General features: G+C 34.4%; 1 protein-coding gene across 8 annotated transcripts in view; it reads right to left on the reverse strand.

Annotated features, from left to right (window-relative positions):
• ARHGAP32 (Rho GTPase activating protein 32) overlaps window positions 1–17,563 on the reverse strand; it is a 311,240-nt gene that overhangs the window by 32,690 nt on the left and 260,987 nt on the right. For all 8 annotated transcript variants that reach the window (XM_032426187.1, XM_032426186.1, XM_032426183.1 and 5 more), the window contains 4 exons: window positions 8,734–8,883; window positions 3,331–3,433; window positions 1,354–1,498; window positions 839–921 (listed from right to left, as the gene is read on the reverse strand). In XM_032426187.1, the coding sequence (XP_032282078.1) occupies window positions 839–921; window positions 1,354–1,498; window positions 3,331–3,433; window positions 8,734–8,883 (481 nt within the window). The remainder of the gene's footprint in view (window positions 1–838; window positions 922–1,353; window positions 1,499–3,330; window positions 3,434–8,733; window positions 8,884–17,563) is intronic.

Raw genomic sequence — 17,563 nt, forward strand, 5'->3', positions numbered from 1 at the left:
TAATGTCATTTGCAAATATAATATATATATGAACAATGCCATTTTGAAAAAGAAAGCACTAAATTATTTGTGTATTACTAAAACATCTACTGCATTTAATTTTTTTTCAGTAACTGAAATTTTAAAATTTTACCTTTTGCTTTTTTGCATATCATCATCTATGATTTATACTGTTTTCTTTCTCTCACTAAATGGCAGTCATCTTCAATTTTATTTTGGTCTTCTCAGATATGAGCAAAAATATTTCTGAGAGTCCAAACTAACATACAAATTAAACTGAGTCTTAAAAAGTAGAAACAACAACAAAACCAATGAATAAGAACAAAACCTAAAAAACACCCAAAAAACAGGTTTATTGATCATCTGAGGGTCTCCTGAGGAAGAATTCTGAGATACCTGTTAGATTTTGTGGTTCTATGTAGTTTGGATACCTTTTGAAAAAGAAAAGAGGGTTGGAAAAAAAGGAATCAAGTAAACTGGAATCCAGTACTGTGTCCATATGTTGGACTCAAGCAATCACAAGTCAATATTCACACTTGTGATCATACATCCCAGTATTTCTCAGTGGCTCAAAAGACAAAGAAAACAACAAAACAGGTTGAATCAACTATTCATTTGTTCATTTATTCGTTCATTAACTCAACATTTACTAAGTGCCTATCGAATGCCAAGCACTGTGCCAGGCCTTGGGATACAATGACAAATAAACATAACGCCTGAACAAATGGAAGTTTACATAGAACTCCACGGAAATTTAGTTAGAAACCTAAAGAAAAAAACCACTCTTCACATCAACTGACTTGTACTTTTGGGTGATATCTTACAACACCTGACTTACCTGTAGTGTGGAGGGGGGAGTTGCTGGATGACATCATGAATTTTTATCAGCCTTTCTTCATCTGTTGCTGCTGAAACAGCATCCTGCAACAATCATAATGTGAAATAAACCAGTAGGCTTTGTTGGTAAAAATGAAAGTTCTTCACTTACAATTCAGTTTTCACTCTACTCTTTGATGCTGAACGACAATGAAACACAGAGTATCAAGAAAGTAAACTTTGTTTCCATACTATGCGGACATTGAAATCTATTAAAAGATAACTTTTTAAAACTTTATGGTAACCAATATTAAAGGTGATAAGATTAGTGGATCAAAGTCAGAAACTAAAAGAAAGAAAATGTGAAAACAGTGAAGACTATGGACTAGCTAGCAACAACTGCTTTTTTGCTGTCTTTAAAGGAGATATTTTAGTCACAGAACTATTTCTTATATGACCAAACCAAATCTTTACATGTTTTGACTAAAATCACAGCAAAACTCCAAAGAGAATTTGATTAAAAGTGACCTTACTCACAGAAAATTTCTCATACAGCTGGTAGGTAAGCAGAGGGTTTGGGAGCTCTCGAAAATATAGCTTACAGAGGGAGCCCACGGAATGGATGTCTTGAACATACGGTTCTTTTGTCAAGTCGGGGACATGTTCAGAGTCAAATTCATGGCTAACAAAGACAAACGAGAGACAAACCAAAATTATTTTATTGAAGAAAAAGGAAATATATGACTTAGGAAGCAAAGTTAATGTTTTAGTCAAATGACTGTATTTCATCTAAGTTATATTTGGACTTCAGCAGTAACTGGATGTCTGTTCATAAGACAAATGTTTTTCTAAGTGGAAATTACAGGCATAGTTCTAATATTAAAATGGACAACGATCTCTGAAATGCATATGGATGAGCAGTTCTTAACACACAGATCTGAAAACAGAACTCCTAATTCTAATGGTTTGAATATCCAGTATTTTGGCAATTCTGCAAACTAGGGCTGAAGGGCAGCTGGTCCATGAGCAACTCTGTACAGAAATCCCTCAGGTACAAGAAGTATAGTTCAGGAATACTTTACTGAAGAAAGGTAAAGGAGCCAGAAATAATATAAAGCAATTTCTAGCTAACCAAATTTTAATAGCCAGCAAAATCATAGTGTAAAGTGAGTGAAATGAAAGTTGTGCTTAGAATACTGAGGCAGGTTAGGCTCATTCTCCAGGAGGTTAATTAATATTAATCTACAGGTATGGGACTACTTATCAACCTAGAGGATTAGTATATGTGGACAATGTGAATATGAGATCTGCTGCAGCTGAAACTAAAGACTGACACTGTCTTTAGCACAAGAATCAATTTAAGTATTTTCCAAACATGTACTCCTGAAAATAGAGATGAGCTCTATGGCCAATTAGAATACTAAAATCTGCATGGAATAATGGCAATTACTAGGCACCACAGTGAAAAATAAAGGATAACAACATATTAATCTGAGAGATTAAGCAAAAATAAAATTTCTATTGCTCATATAAAGGAGACCACTATTTTTGTCTCTGAGAAGGGGAGAGGATGTAGAATACATAGCACATACACACTTGAGCATAGGCTACAGCACTGGGGCTAAAGGAGATTAGAAGAAGTTTCACCACAGAAATGCAAACAATTATAAGAGAATATTATGAAAAACTATATGCCAACAATTTGGACAATCTGGAAGAAATGGATAAATTCCTGGAAGCATATAAACTACCAAAACTGAAACAGGAAGAAACAGAGAACTTGAACAGACTGATAACCAGGAAAGAAATTGAATCAGTAATCAAAAATCTCCCAACAAAATCCAGGACCAGATGGCTTCAAGGGTAAATTCTACCAACATTTAAAGAAGAGTTAATACTTATTCTTCTCAAACTATTCCAAAAAACAGAAAAGGAAGGAAAACTTCCAAACTCATTCTATGGGGCCAGCATTACCCTGATTCTAAAACCAGATAAAGAATCCACTAAAAAAGAGAACTACAGGCCAATATCCCTGATGAATATAGAAGAAAAAATTCTCAATAAAACACTAGTAAAATGAATCCGACAGGACATTTACCAAAATCATTCACCCTGATCAAGTGGGATTTATTCATGGGTTGCAAGGGTGGTTCAACAGAACGTTTCACTTGTTGATTTTAATTAAGAACTAAGGAATATTTCTATTATAGTGTAAATTTTCATCTCTCATTGTCTTCATGGATTCAAACTTTGAAATTTGCTAAAATCTTCAAATACTGCAATGAGGCAAAATACAAGTACTGAAGAGGTTAGGGGGACATGGTTTTCTGATACAACAGATGAAGAAATGGCATTCAGGGAAACATTTACAGAGAACACGATGGATATTATCTCCTACTTTATCTAAACTGTATTACTGAAAATTATGGTTATCAATGTGACTTATTTTTGAAATCATTTCATGTTAATAAATTATAATAGGAATGAAAAAGAAAATGCCAAATAAGGTTTTACCGTAGTCTCTGGATATTAGAGGCAACGCCAGAGAGACGATATATTCCATCCACAATGCCATATCTCTCAATGAATGCTGTACAGCTCTGAAGAACCTGGGGCACTAAAGAGAATTTTTAAAGACATGGTTAAACCAGGAGTATTCCATCACAACAAAGTCACAAAAAAAATGAGAATGTCTTAGTTTTCACAAGCAAAATAAAATCTGGTAAATTAAAATTATAAGAGGCAGAGATTAATCTACTACAAAAAGTGATGAGGACATATTTAACTTATTTTCACATCTAAACTAGACAACTGGGGGCGCCTGGGTGGCTCAGTCATCAAGCAACTGCCTTCAGCTCAGGTCACGATCCCAGGGTCCTGGGATCAAGCCCCACATCAGGCTCCCTGCTCCACAGGAAGCCTGCTTCTTCCTCTCCCACTCCCCCTGCTTGTGTTCCCTCTCTCGCTCTCTCTCTCTGTCAAATAAATAAATAAAATATTTTTTAAAAAATGTTTTGACTTAATACTATCACCTCCTCAATAAGTAGAAAGAAAAGAAGGGTACTCTTTCTTGTTACTTCATTGAATACCTGACACAAATGGACAGCTATTCTGGGCCTATAGTCTAGAAAAGACTGTTTGAGGTATAAAATTAAAAATTTTTCATAATCACTCAAAACTGTACAGTAGCTGAAATTTGAACCTATTTGTCTTATAATGCAGACTGATAAATTTACTTCATCAACAGGATTTAGTAACTATGTTCATTTGATAGTGTCAGTTAAAATCCCTGAAAAGAAAGTTGGGAGAACATTATTTGGTCTACAGAAAACAACTACACCAAGAGATGAAACATTCAGATTGGGAAATGAAAAAATTAAAATATTTTAATAAGTTAATTTTAGCTAATGTATTTTACTTATTGCATAAAACACTACTTTATTATAACAGATTTTTCTTGGTTCTCCTGCCTTTTGCTGCTCTTCCTGCATTCTATCTTTTAAATTCTGTCAGATCCTCTAATTTACATTTAAAATTTATACTCCCTAGCTTTGAATTATTTTTTAAATCAACTATATTATCGAGCGTGTAATATGTGCCAAGCTGTTTTTTACAATGGATGCTCTCATTTAATTCTCACAGAAATTTACAGGAAAAGCTCTATCATTACCCCCATAGAGAGGAAACTGAATCTTACAAAGTTTTACCTAAGGGCAAGCAGGAAACAATGGCAGAAATGAGATTCTAACTCAAGGAGTCCAAGGAGAAAGCCGATTTTTAACCATGGCAAAATACTGCCTAAAATATAAGGTCCTTCACAGTTGCACTTATTTACTGTTACCATATTTCCATATTTCACAACTCTAGGCCAAATGAAGTCTCATCTTTTGCCATACAAACCAGTCATTTTATAAGTCCCTCAATTTCCTGGTAGAGGAAAAACAATTTCCTCTCCCTGGTCTCTCTTCCTACTATCACCTTCTTATAGAAAAACTCTTGGCTGTTGTTGAAAACCTAACTTAACTATCCCTCTTAAGCAAGCCTTCTTTGAATATCCCCAAGGAGAGGTAGCTGCACTATGTTATAGGTGCCCAAAGAACTATGTCATTTTGAAATATTATTTGCTTGTTTATACAACTATTACCCTTTATTAGTCATGCTTTTAAGGAGCAAAAACATGCTTCATCCATCTTTGTATATTCAATATCCAGGAGCATGTCTTGAAACAATGTACAAAATTAACAAATGAATTAATATATAAGTACCCTTGTGAGCCTGACAAAGTTATATGACCAAGTCAGCAGAGTAAAGAAATCTTATTTTTCATAAGAAACTGTATTCATTTTCAACGGGGTGCTTTCTACCTCTAAAGATGTCCAAGAAATTTAGTAACAAGAAAGGGACTGCGTGTAGATGGTAGAGATGAAGGGCGGGCAGAGTTGCCAAGTATTTTTTGTGGACTCATTTTGATATTATAAGCAATCTCTATGTCAAATTGATATGCAAAATATAAAATATCTTTATGAACTTGAGTCCTACTTCTAATATTGTTCCATCAATGATAACCTCAGTGCCTTAGGTTTCTATCCTTACAAGCTAGATGTAAAACAAATTAGAACCTGGAAAATTTCTATCACCTACTTCAAAGCAAATATATTTAGAGATTATTGGGGTAACTAACATAATGACTTAAAGAAAGGAAGGAAAACAAAGCTTTAATTATTTTTCTTAAAAGATACTTCTCATTATGTATGCTCCAAATTAGCATGCTAACTCACCCTGGTACATAAAGCCTTTCAGAATACAGGGTTTTATTTCTGTATTATCAGGCTCTCGTAGTATGCATTATAGAATCTTCACAAAAATAAGCTACCATCCATTAAAAAGTACAGATAATTTTCTTGGGGCTCTCACAAACATGTGATATTAAATTCATACCTGCTTATATTCTCCCAAACAAGTAGGCAAACTTCAAAAATATGGGGAATTAGTAAGTCTTTCCCTGATGATATGGCTAAGGCTCTGCAAACATAATACTTCATGGAAAACATCTGAATTATTTCTTTACATTTTATGTTCCCTAGGTAAAAAGACTGAATATCCACATAATCACATAATGGGCCTTTATAAATAAAATTACACAACTGAACAGTGTTATTACTTAGAATTTTTGGAGAGACAAATGAGATAGTTATTTAAAATAGGTAGCAAAACAAAAGAGAAAAGCATAAACTTTCATTTTAAAGAAAAGAGTAGAAACTGAAGAACAGTATCAGAAGATAAAAAGAAAAGATTTGGTTTCTCTTTTCACTAACATATAAGAAAGCAATATAGGAATGCAATACGTTATTAGAAGAAATCCTAGTTAGAAAAGGTATCTTATTAGCCATCTTTCCCCTCCAAACCATCTAACAATCCAGGCAAGTGCACAGTAAACAATGGCCCAGTCAAAATACAGCATTAGAAACCTCCAAACTGGTTCTTCCAGAAGATGATAGGACTTTAAGAATTATTCCCACACTCTCCAATAATACACTTCTGATCCACTTTTATTTAGTATTTATATCATCATGGCAATATAATAAGAAGTACATGTCTAAATTGAAACCGATGACCCTTAAGATTAGAATCATGGCGAAGAAAAGTATGCGGTAAGTAAGTAGGACACGAATTGGTCTTTGGTTTTTCTTGACAGCTGCGGTTTCATTTCTGTCCTTTTCTCATTCACTCACTCACTCACTCATCAATCATTTATTACAACCCTTCTATATGCATGCACTGTGATACAGATGAAAGAGTCAACTTCCATTGTCAACGTGGTGGCTTCTGGGCCAGGAGTACATTGGTACAGTATTACTTGTTAGAAGGTGCACCATGATTTTTGGTTAGGAAAATATGACTATCTAAAGGATTAATTTCAGGGGTTATTTGGGCCTTGTTTTTTTTTCCCCAGTGTGTGCTCTGATTATAAAATTTCTGTATATTTACGAGCACCTGGGTGGCCCAGTCGGTTAAGCATCTGCCTTCAGCTCAGGTCATGATCCCAGACCCCTGGGATCGAGTCCCGTATTGGGCTCCCTGTTCAGCAGTGAGGGTTTGCTCCCTCTCCCTCTGCCTCTCCTCCTTGCTTGTGTTCTCTCTCTAATAAATGAATAAAATCTTTTTAAAAATTTTCTATATATTTACAGTAGTACAAACACAGAAATACGTTCAGGCAACAGAGTTTCCTCACTTTGAGTTTTTAAATTTTTGTATTTTGTACCAACTCTAAGTTTTTTTTGTAGAGAACCAAGTTTTCTACAAAGTCTCACTTTTTCGCAATTTCATTTCAAACCTCGTTTTAAGGAAGTTTGGTTTCAAATATGTGCAGCAAATAAAACAAGTCCTATAAAAAAATAAGTGATACCTGAAAACCCTTTGTTCCACTAGAATAAATTTATCATAGTTACGGGATGCATGGACCCTGTAGTTATTAAAATCTATTATTTTTCAGAAAGAAATGATATATTGGCATCTGTCCTCTCCTACCATACTAAGAATGGAAACATACCTGAAACTTCTAAGTACAACTAAAACTTGCTGGCTGAATTGATGTGTGAAAGCTAAAGAGCATGACAGAACAAACTAGAAAACACTCCTTCTTATTAATATCACATCCAAGCAAGGCTGAACAAAATGAGATACAAAAGAAATAAAAATGAAAAAGAGATAACAAAAAAAAAACCCTAAGATAACAAAAAACATCTGACTCTATAATTAAGGATGCCTAGGTAAATGACAAGTTATCTACAAAAAAGTACTATGTGACAAGATTTTTTAAAAAATCAGTTCTTTAGATAACTGTGATATAATCTTTAAGCAACTCGATTATAAGCATTATGGTTTGTGGTAGCTGAAATGCTGTTAAGATCATTCTGAGTAATCCTGGCATCAGAGATCACTAAAGGAATTTTTTTTAAATGCCTTGTCAGGTTCCTACATGATTTCTTACAACACTTCGTATGGAAGAAACAGGTCAGGCTTGTCACTTGCTCCGACAGGGAGGTGCTCAAAAGTTTAAAAAGCGTTAACAGGATAATCTTTCTACAAAGTTAATTATTCATTAGGAATACAATTCAAAGAATGAGTCATTTAGCAAAACAGTGCTCTGAAATGAGGTTTCATCTTAGAAAAACCTGGTACAAAATCAATTTTATATAGAATAAGGACACTATTTTAAAGCCCAAACTAAAACAGAATATTATAAGGAAGAATGATTATACACATTACATAATTATATCTATCTAGCTATCCATATTTATATCTCCTCTCTCCTCACACTATGTATATACTATATAAATACACCATTCTTCCTTGTGATTATTCTGTTTGCACTTAGACTTTAAAATATTATGTATTATATTTAACTTTTTCCTTTCTTCCTATTCATTCATCCCCTCTATCCATTCATCTAACCACTGAATTCTTGAATCAGATTTTAATTTATAAAGAAATTTAAATTTTTAGCAACAAAAGTTGGGAGACTGGTCTGGGTATTTTATAGTCTCAAACTTTGACTTTTTTTTTCAAAATAGAAATTAAATAATTTACAATAAAATGTGAGAGGAAAACTGGCTGAGAAAGCTGTCTAGACAGATATAAAAATAATGAAGTCTAACAGTGCAGTTTTGCCCTTTGTGGGAAAGTCTTACTCATCCTAGATAGATCACAAACATCTCTGATGCTAAAATGCATTCTTAAACCTTCTTTATTCTCAGTTATCTCAGAACTCAAATGAGTACGTGAAAAGCTCAATACCGTGCTGCTGAGCTTAAATGGAATAGATATTGCTTGTGTAATCTGCTTCAAAATGGATTCTAGAAAATCAATATGGAGAGGTCAAAACTGAAATTATGAGATTATAAATTTTATTTTTACCTTCAAAACCAGAATTCAGAAGGTGCTCCCCCAGGTCACAACCAAACACCCTCTCTTTCAAAATCCCCCGCTGCTTCAGCTTCTGTTTTGTTGGACGAGACTTCATGAATGTGCGTAAGAAAGTAATGAGCTTGCCGTGCTTTTTAGACACTAAAAAATAATAATAAAGAGGAAACACCTTAGTTGCGGCAAGAAGTTACATTTTTACTTCGTGTGAAAAAACAACAGAGATCTCAACAGGCTCACTGCAAAATAACCTATTACAAATACACTTTATATTCTGTAGGAAATTTTCAGCAGAGGTTTAGGCAACAGTAGCTTTATAAATAACTTCATAATTTTACATCTTCTTCTCACCAACTTGTGATCTTACTTGATGCGATTGTCAGCAAATTTAAGTATTATCATCTGTGATCTATAAATCAAGGTTGGTAAACCAGCCACCTTCCCAATGCATACCCAAAGATGACTTGGGATTATGACTGGGACCCAAGTTATACTCTACCACATTGCTTTGGAAATCTTTATAATAAGTAAGACCTAAAGTGGTGTAAATGTGGTTTACATTTCTAGTCAATTTCTAGAATATTTTACATGGTGGTTAGAATTTTTAAAGTATTTGTAATCTGGAAAGAAAAACTGAAAAAAGAAACAACTCCCGGTGGCGCCTGGGTGGCTCAGTCGTTGAACGTCTGCCTTTGGCTCAGGTCATGATCCCAGGGTCCTGGGATCAAGCCCCACATCGGGCTCCCTGCTCCGCGGGAAGCCTGCTTCTCCCTCTCCCACTCTCCCTGCTTGTGTTCCCTCTCTCGCTGTGTCTCTCTCTCTGTCAAATAAATAAACAAAATTAAAAAAAAAAAAAAAAAGAAAGAAACAACTCCCTCTTTCTCATTTTATAAAGAGGACAATCCCATTAAGATATAGAACACACCTGTCAAACTAATAGCTATATAAAACACACATACATATAAAAAACATTAGATCTTCTATTAACATAATTCTATAGTATACTAATATATCACCTTAATTCCTTCGTAGATAAAGGCAAGAAATAAGTACATTAATACACAGTAAAATATTCCCACTGATGGATATATTTAGAAAGACAACAGCAAAAGAATTGAAAGTAAATCCCCAGAAATATGACTCCTGTAAAGTGCAGCATAAAGGAAAAATTACTCTAGAAGTCAACATGTAACAACTATCATAAGCTCAGAGATTAGTTGTGAGATAGAAGCCACAATGGCCTCAATCCTTCTACTCACTTTGCAGATGACTGCTGGGAGTCTTACCAAATCCTACTATGCATAGATTCTTGAGTGAACCCAAATCTTAAGTCCCCTGAACTGATGAAGCCTCCTGTAGGAATTCTGTGTACCAAGAGAACGTGTGGCCTGGGGACTCCAAGATGGCCTTAGATGGGTTTCACTTGTCTTCCATGTCTTTCCATTTTATGAGAAATATTATTTACAGACATAAGCATCTTTTCTATGAACTGTATGAGGGTGATCAACCATAATGGTTTGCCCACGTTTCCTGGAACCATGAGACTTTCAGTGTTAAAACCAGGAAATCCTAGGCAAACTGGAACAAGGTAGTCATCCTAGACCATACAAAGATTAAATAGGAAATTTATTTTTTTTCTACATCTATTATTTAAAACTAACTTAGGGCGCCTGGGTGGCTCAGTTGGTTAAGCGACTGCCTTCGGCTCAGATCATGATCCTGGAGTCCCTGGATCGAGTCCCGCATCGGGCTCCCTGCTCAGCAGGGAGCCTGCTTCTCCCTCTGACCCTCTCCCCTCTCATGTGCTCTCATTCTCTCTGTCTCAAATAAATAAATAAAATCTTTAAAAAAAAAAAAACTAACTTAGAATTGTCAGAATAATTTTTATGTGATCTCTTCTGACATGCCCTGAAACTCTGGGTAAATACAACCTCTCTTGTATCTTAGATTCCTTGCTGTAAATGTAAATGATGCACTCTCCTATCTGCTAGTGAGACATTCATAGCACATTTGGGTAACCTCAGAAGTATATCACACATAATATTACTATATTAAAAGTCATTGGATTTGTAGGAGTATTGTTCTCCCCTAGCTGCTAGCAGATAATGTGTTATGCATCTTTGTTAAAGAGTGGCCACCAAACCATTTCTGTTCATTCTCAAACATTTTCTACATAAACTTTAAAATAATTATGACAAGATTTAGTAAAAAATACAAATGAGCTTGGTTTGCAATAATTTAACATATTTATATATGTATTTTTATATATCAACATTACAGTGATATAATTTGAAGGAATTTTAGTTTCTACAATATTCAATATTATCATCTGGAAATGCGGTGTGTCATCATTTTTCTAAACCTCTTATCTCTTTAAGTTTTCTAATTTTCTTTATGAAAAGATACATTCCACAAATATCTCTGGTTAGGAATATTGCTAAGTATTTTGCATTTTTTGCTCCTCTTGTAGAATAGTACTTTTCTTCAATTATGGCTTTAACTGGTAATTACCAGTATGCTAGAAAACAATTTCTTTATGTATAGTTCAAATTTGATCATTTACTAAACTCTCAACAATTTTAAGAGGACTTTAGTTGATCCTTTTGGATTTCATGGATGTATAATTGCGTCAAAGCAAATATGATAATTCTGTCCTTTTTCTGATAGGAATAAGTTTTTATTTGTTTCAGATTTTAATAATTAATTGGCCAGAACTTCCGAGATACATGTTAATAGTAGGTATTCATATTTTGATGACAAATTTGATGAAAATATGTGTTGAATTTGACAACTGCATATGATGTATATGAGAGAGCATTCTTTTAGTCTCAAATCTCCAAGAATGTTTCACAGAAAAGGGAATTGAACTTTAAGTATTATGCATTCAGCAACAACTCTAAAAGTGCCCACTATTTCTTAGGAACTGTTCTAAATCCTGAGATTACAGTGGGGAACAACTCAGGCAAGCTCCTTGCTGTCACAGAGCTTACTGAGGGGAGAAAGACAATGAACAACTGAATAAAAATACCAATATGGCCAGCATTTATTTTATATTTAGTAAGTGCTGGCAACTGCACAAGTGTTTATATTTACTAACCATTCATTTCACACAGAGCACTGTAAGGAAAATACTATTATTATTCTTTTTTTCAGATGAAGAAACTAAGGCACAGAGTGCTAAGTAACAGTCAAAGGTCACATAACTAGGATTCAAAATCAAGTAGCCTGGCTCAAAACCCTAGATCTAAGCCACTACATGATTCCACCTAAATTAAGACAACCAGGTAATTTCAGATTGCTTTTAACTGCTCGTAAGGAAACAGAGTGAAGTATTAATGGCAAGAGAAAGAAACTACACTGGATAGGATGGTCAGGGAAGGTGTGAAGAAGTCACATCTGAATTTGTAAGGCACTGAGTTAGTGGGTGAGGAAGACGTGGTATGAAAGGAGGTTGAAGAGGTTATGCAAAGGCCAGGTACTAGAGGACACCGTATAAAGTTTGGATTGTACGCAATGAGAACACACTGAACAGTTTAAACGTTTTAGAAAAGTTACTTTAAAAATAACCCAATATGTGTATTAGAAACCCAAAAGTGCATTACCAGGGACCTGGCTGAGTTAACTATGATCCTGGCTCGATCCCAGGACCCTGGGATCATGATCTGAGCTGAAAGCAGCCGCTTAACTGACTGAGCCACCCAGGCGTCCCTGTTTGGCTTTTTTTAAAAAGGAGGATCTCTACCTACTCATAAGGAGTAATCTCCAGAATATATTAAGTCAAAAAGGAAGGTAGAGAACAGTATATTTTGTATAAGAAAGGATAGGGAATACATATATCACACACACATAACTTCACATAAACACATCTATGTGTGTACCTAAGAGTTTATTTTTGCAAAGGGAAACACTAGAAGGATAAAACAGAAATTAATAAAAATAGGTAAAGAAAATGGGTGGGGAAAGTAAAATTACTCTAAATATACCTTTTTATATAGTTTCATTTTTAAATTATGTTAACATTCTTTCTACATGTTCAAACATAATATTTAGAACATTAAAAAAGCAAATTCTAATTTTGAAAATAGCCTGAAACAATGTATCAAAACACCAACTTGGTAACCTTGTCAACAGAGAGCAAGTGTTTTAAATGACTTGGAAACAGTAAACTGACCATGCTTAGGGCGATATATTCTAAGAACAAAAAGTACAAAGTAATATTTAATTTCATTCAACTGTTTTACTATTAGTAATAATATTGGTAGTGTAATTCTGAAACAATTTTATACATATTGTGGGACAAAACAAATATATTAATGTTGTTAGGAACCAAGGTTTTCAGTGTGAGAGAAAGGAGATACAATAAGAAAATCAAAGAAGTCAAGGAAAAACCCCAGTCATGTTAACTTGAGTTGGAAATGTGAACATGAACTTCAAATTAAAATACATATTTCTCCTAAGCTCTAGCCAGTGAAAAGGCTTAGAAACAATGACATTCCATTTGCAATGAACATCTTTGGTCTCAGGTGTAGGTTTCTAAATATTATTCCTCAATGAAATAAACCAGGACTCCTTGGAGAAATGGCTGTTTGCAAGTTGATAGTAGGGAAAGCACAAGGTGAGATGGGGAAATTCTGTTGTAACAGAAAGCAAGGGAACACCCACACCCAGAAAGAGCCATGCCAAGACGACAGGTGAACAGATTCCCACTGGCCAGCTCTGGGACATAATGAAGATTCGAACATCACAACAAATGACCATAACTTATTGTAAAACATCAAATAAATAAAAATTCATGTGCCCATAGTAACACTCCTCAGAAGAAAGGAAGGAAGAGAGTGACAATTTTCAGCACAAATTGATCTAGAACATTTTAAAAACTGTATGAGTTGTTTGCCACACTGAACTGGGCAACCCAATAGTAGAGAAATGAATATATTTATTTCCTTCACCTCAATTAGCAATATCATATCTGGAATGACTGGAATTAATTCTATATTAACCAGGAAATATACACATTCATAATTCAGTGATAACTGTATGGAAATAAATTATAATCACAATCTTCCAACCAAACTCTCATACACAATAAAATTATATTAGTCAGAGAGCAGCCTATGTAGAACTGGACTTTCCAGGACACTAGGCAGCTCTGACTCCATTTTTGGTGTGCTAAGTTTGGCTCACGAACAAGGAAACTTGGCCATCTTTTTCTTTTACAGTCAAGACTGTTCATGTTAATTTTTCTTAAATAGTGACATTAAGACTCAATTAAGTAAGGGCTGTAACAGGAGACAAAATTAAGACCAGTGGAGTGTCATTACCAACTCCATGTTCCCATTTGGCACTTGAGGCTTCTGGGAAATTGTGCCAGCGTATGTACAATCTGGCTTCTATTCTGTGTGGCCAGGCACCTTGCTTCTGTTACCTTTCCAAAAACATTAAAATAAATTGGGAACTTTAAATCCAACTTGTAATGAGACTGGGGTGGGCGGGTGTGGTCTCTACCTACTAATCTATATCCCAATCTGAGACACCAAAATAGCTAATGTTCATAAATGATGACCAGACATACTGTCTTAAATGACTTCTAAGTCTTCAAAGTAAGATTAAACTATGTTCTATACAGTTTTAGTGTTGCTGTTATTGTTGCTAATCTAACTGGCATTCTAATCCACTGCGGTAGAAGACAGTTGTGGCAAAAGGCTCTGGAATCCATAATTAAATAATCAGTTATCCATCTGGATAGATAAATTTCATTGTATTGGAAATTTAAACTAATAAAAATATTCAATTTGGTTATACTCAAATTTGAAGATCTAACAATACTTCCAAATATAAATGTCTCTTCATATTAATTTGTTCTTTATATTTTCTTCCCATTTCTTAGACAGTAAAATGGCCAGAAAAAGCTTATTATGGACTGACACTGTCCCCCACCTATTGCTTTATAACAAACTAGAAAACTAAGTTAGTAAATCTACCTTTTGAGGAAGAGAAGTATGGAATACTGTCAGTTATATCAGAAGACTTCTATTGAGGAAGGTAGAGTGGAGGTTTGGCTTTAGACAGTTAAGTGCTTATAAACCCATTTCAACAAAGCAACCTTGGATGCCACTATAAGGGTGTTAGGGTTAAGGTCCACCAAATATGCTGGGTTACAGAAACAAAAAATGGTAACAACAGCATTTCAACAGATAAGAGAGATCAAAAGTAAAACACAAACAATACTTAGACAAAAGCAAACCATGCCAGCTTATATTCAAATTCCCTATTCTGGAGTTAAAATGCAACATGGGCCACAATGCTAACTTCTTCCATGTTCCTCACACACGCTAGATTTTACCTCTGTGGTCTTTTTTTTTTTAACCAGAGAAAAACCCAACTAGACCAGTCTTTCCAGTAGTTAAAAGCTTTAGCAGTATGACACACAACATAATTATCTCCAAGGTAAATCTTTATGATACCAATAACCAGTTTACAGGGTACACTAAAAGCATACAGTTCAGTAAGCCACAGTGAACCTTGACATGGAGACATGGGGCACCAGGTGTTACTAATTACACAGCATAATGCTCTAGCAAGACCAAAGAATTCTTACTTTCTCAATACCTCACTGAATTGGGTGGGTCTCAGAAATCTTCTAGACTGATTGCAAAGCTGGGCTTAGATTAAGTTCCCAGGAAATTAAATTAAAAGACAATTTGTTCCAGATAATGACCTCAGCATTAGGTTTATTTGATCATAAGCACTGAGTTCTAAGATCTGTAATAAATTAGTAAAGTCAAGCAGACAAATAACAGAGTAGAGGAGGGATACATAACACCTAAGGAGACTATCATTATTAAACCTAAGGTACATTAAAGTATGAGTATAATGTTTAGCATGTCCAGTGGATTTTCATGATTGTGCACAATATCCTTCTTTGCTTGAAGTTTCCAAACACATATTAGATGCCATTTGGTGGAAATTTAAGAGGGGAATAGAACTATAGGCAACTGGACTACATGATATTTAAGGATCTCATAACTTCCCAAGTTCTGTCTCTGTTGCAAACTTTGAAATATTTTGTTAGATAAATATGAAAATATTTGAGTTTAAAAACAAAATTCCATAAATTTGCTTTTATTTAAGGCTAAACAATATATCTATTCACACCAATAAACATGGAGAAAAGATTTTCCTCTGAGCAATGTCAAATTGACTTTCTTACATGGACTAATAAGTTCTAAAACTTCTGCTCTTCAAAACAGTATCTTAAAAATGAATTTTAAGAGAAGAAAGAAAAAACTATTTTTCTGTGGTTTTTTTTAATCTTTTTTTTTTTTTTTTTTAAGATTTTATTTATATTTGACAGAGAGAGAGAGCACAAGCAGGGGGAGCTGCAGGCAGAGGGAGAAGCAGACTCCCCTGAGGAGGGATCCCAATGCGGGGCTTGATCCCAGAACTCTGGGATCATGACCTGAGCCAAAGGCAGACGCTTAACCGACTGAGCCACCAAGGTCCCCCAAGAAAAAACTGTTGAGAGGAAAAAAAAAGCCTATTGTAGTATGCTTAGTTTTAACCTCACTACTATTTAAAAAGCCTACTGGCCTAAAACTTGCTTAGACTGTTTTCAGGCCAAACTGATTGGAAAATGTGACCAGAAGACTAGGCCTGGGAATTAGGATGGTCCTGGGTAATTAAGAGCTAAGGAGCTGTTAGAAGTATTAGAGCCCTTTGTAGGTTAGGTATGTTTACTTTAAAAAATATTTGACTATACAGAAAAGTTTAAGAGAATAATATGACAATATCAATGTACACATCATCTAGCTTTTTCAATCTTAACATTTAGCCATATTATTTCCTCAGATTTATTTTTCCTTTTTTTAAATTAAAAAAACTAAGCACTACAAATACAGAACCCAGTTATCTTCTCCGATCCTACTCTCATACTGAGAGAACCTTTATCATGAATGCAGTATTATTACCACATATATTTTTTTAAATTTTTAGAACAGCTTTATTGAGGTATGCTTGACATACAATAAACTACACGTTTAAAATATATAATTCAATACATCTCGACATATGCACATACCTCTGAAACCACCACCACAATCCAGATAATGAACAGACACATCTTAGTATAGGTTTCTGTAATTGCTTTCTATTTATCTATTTTTCTAACTTGCCATTTAGGGGAACACTGTAAAACTGCCTTTTTTTTATTACTATATGTTGGCTAACTGACCACGTGTGTTTTTATACTTTATACATGTATGTAACCGTAAAGAATATATCCTATTATTTTAAATGTTTTTAAAATCTGCAGAAATGGAATCATACTATATTAAACCTTCTCCAAAATTATATATTTTCAGAAAATATAATCGTGATTCGGTATATTTTTTTAACTACATTATAGTATTCCCTTATAAGTATATACCACAATTTAGACTTCTCTTCTCCTACTGACTGTCTTGAGGGAGTTCCCAAGTTTTTGTTATTACCACTGATATTGCGTCGAGCAATCTTCTAAGTGTCTCCCTGGGCACATACGGGAGAACTTCTCTGACACTCAAGTTTAGATGTGGGATTGTTGGATTGTAGAGTATATTATTTTTCAACCATATTTCTTACTGATGAGTAAGAATTCTTTATATAATCTGGAAATGAATCCTTTGTTAATTATTCATGTTACAAACATCTTCTCCCTCCCAGTCTGTGGCTTATCTTTTATTGCACAAATTTTAAAATGTTTTTAAGTATGGTTTCCATGCTTTAAGATATCTTTCCAGTAAGGAAACGTGTAAGGTCAAAAACATATTGTCCTATTTCCTCTAAA

Source organism: Phoca vitulina, unplaced genomic scaffold (genome assembly GCF_004348235.1).
Source record: "Phoca vitulina isolate PV1807 unplaced genomic scaffold, GSC_HSeal_1.0 scaffold34, whole genome shotgun sequence".
Classification (NCBI taxonomy): Eukaryota; Metazoa; Chordata; class Mammalia; order Carnivora; family Phocidae; genus Phoca; species Phoca vitulina.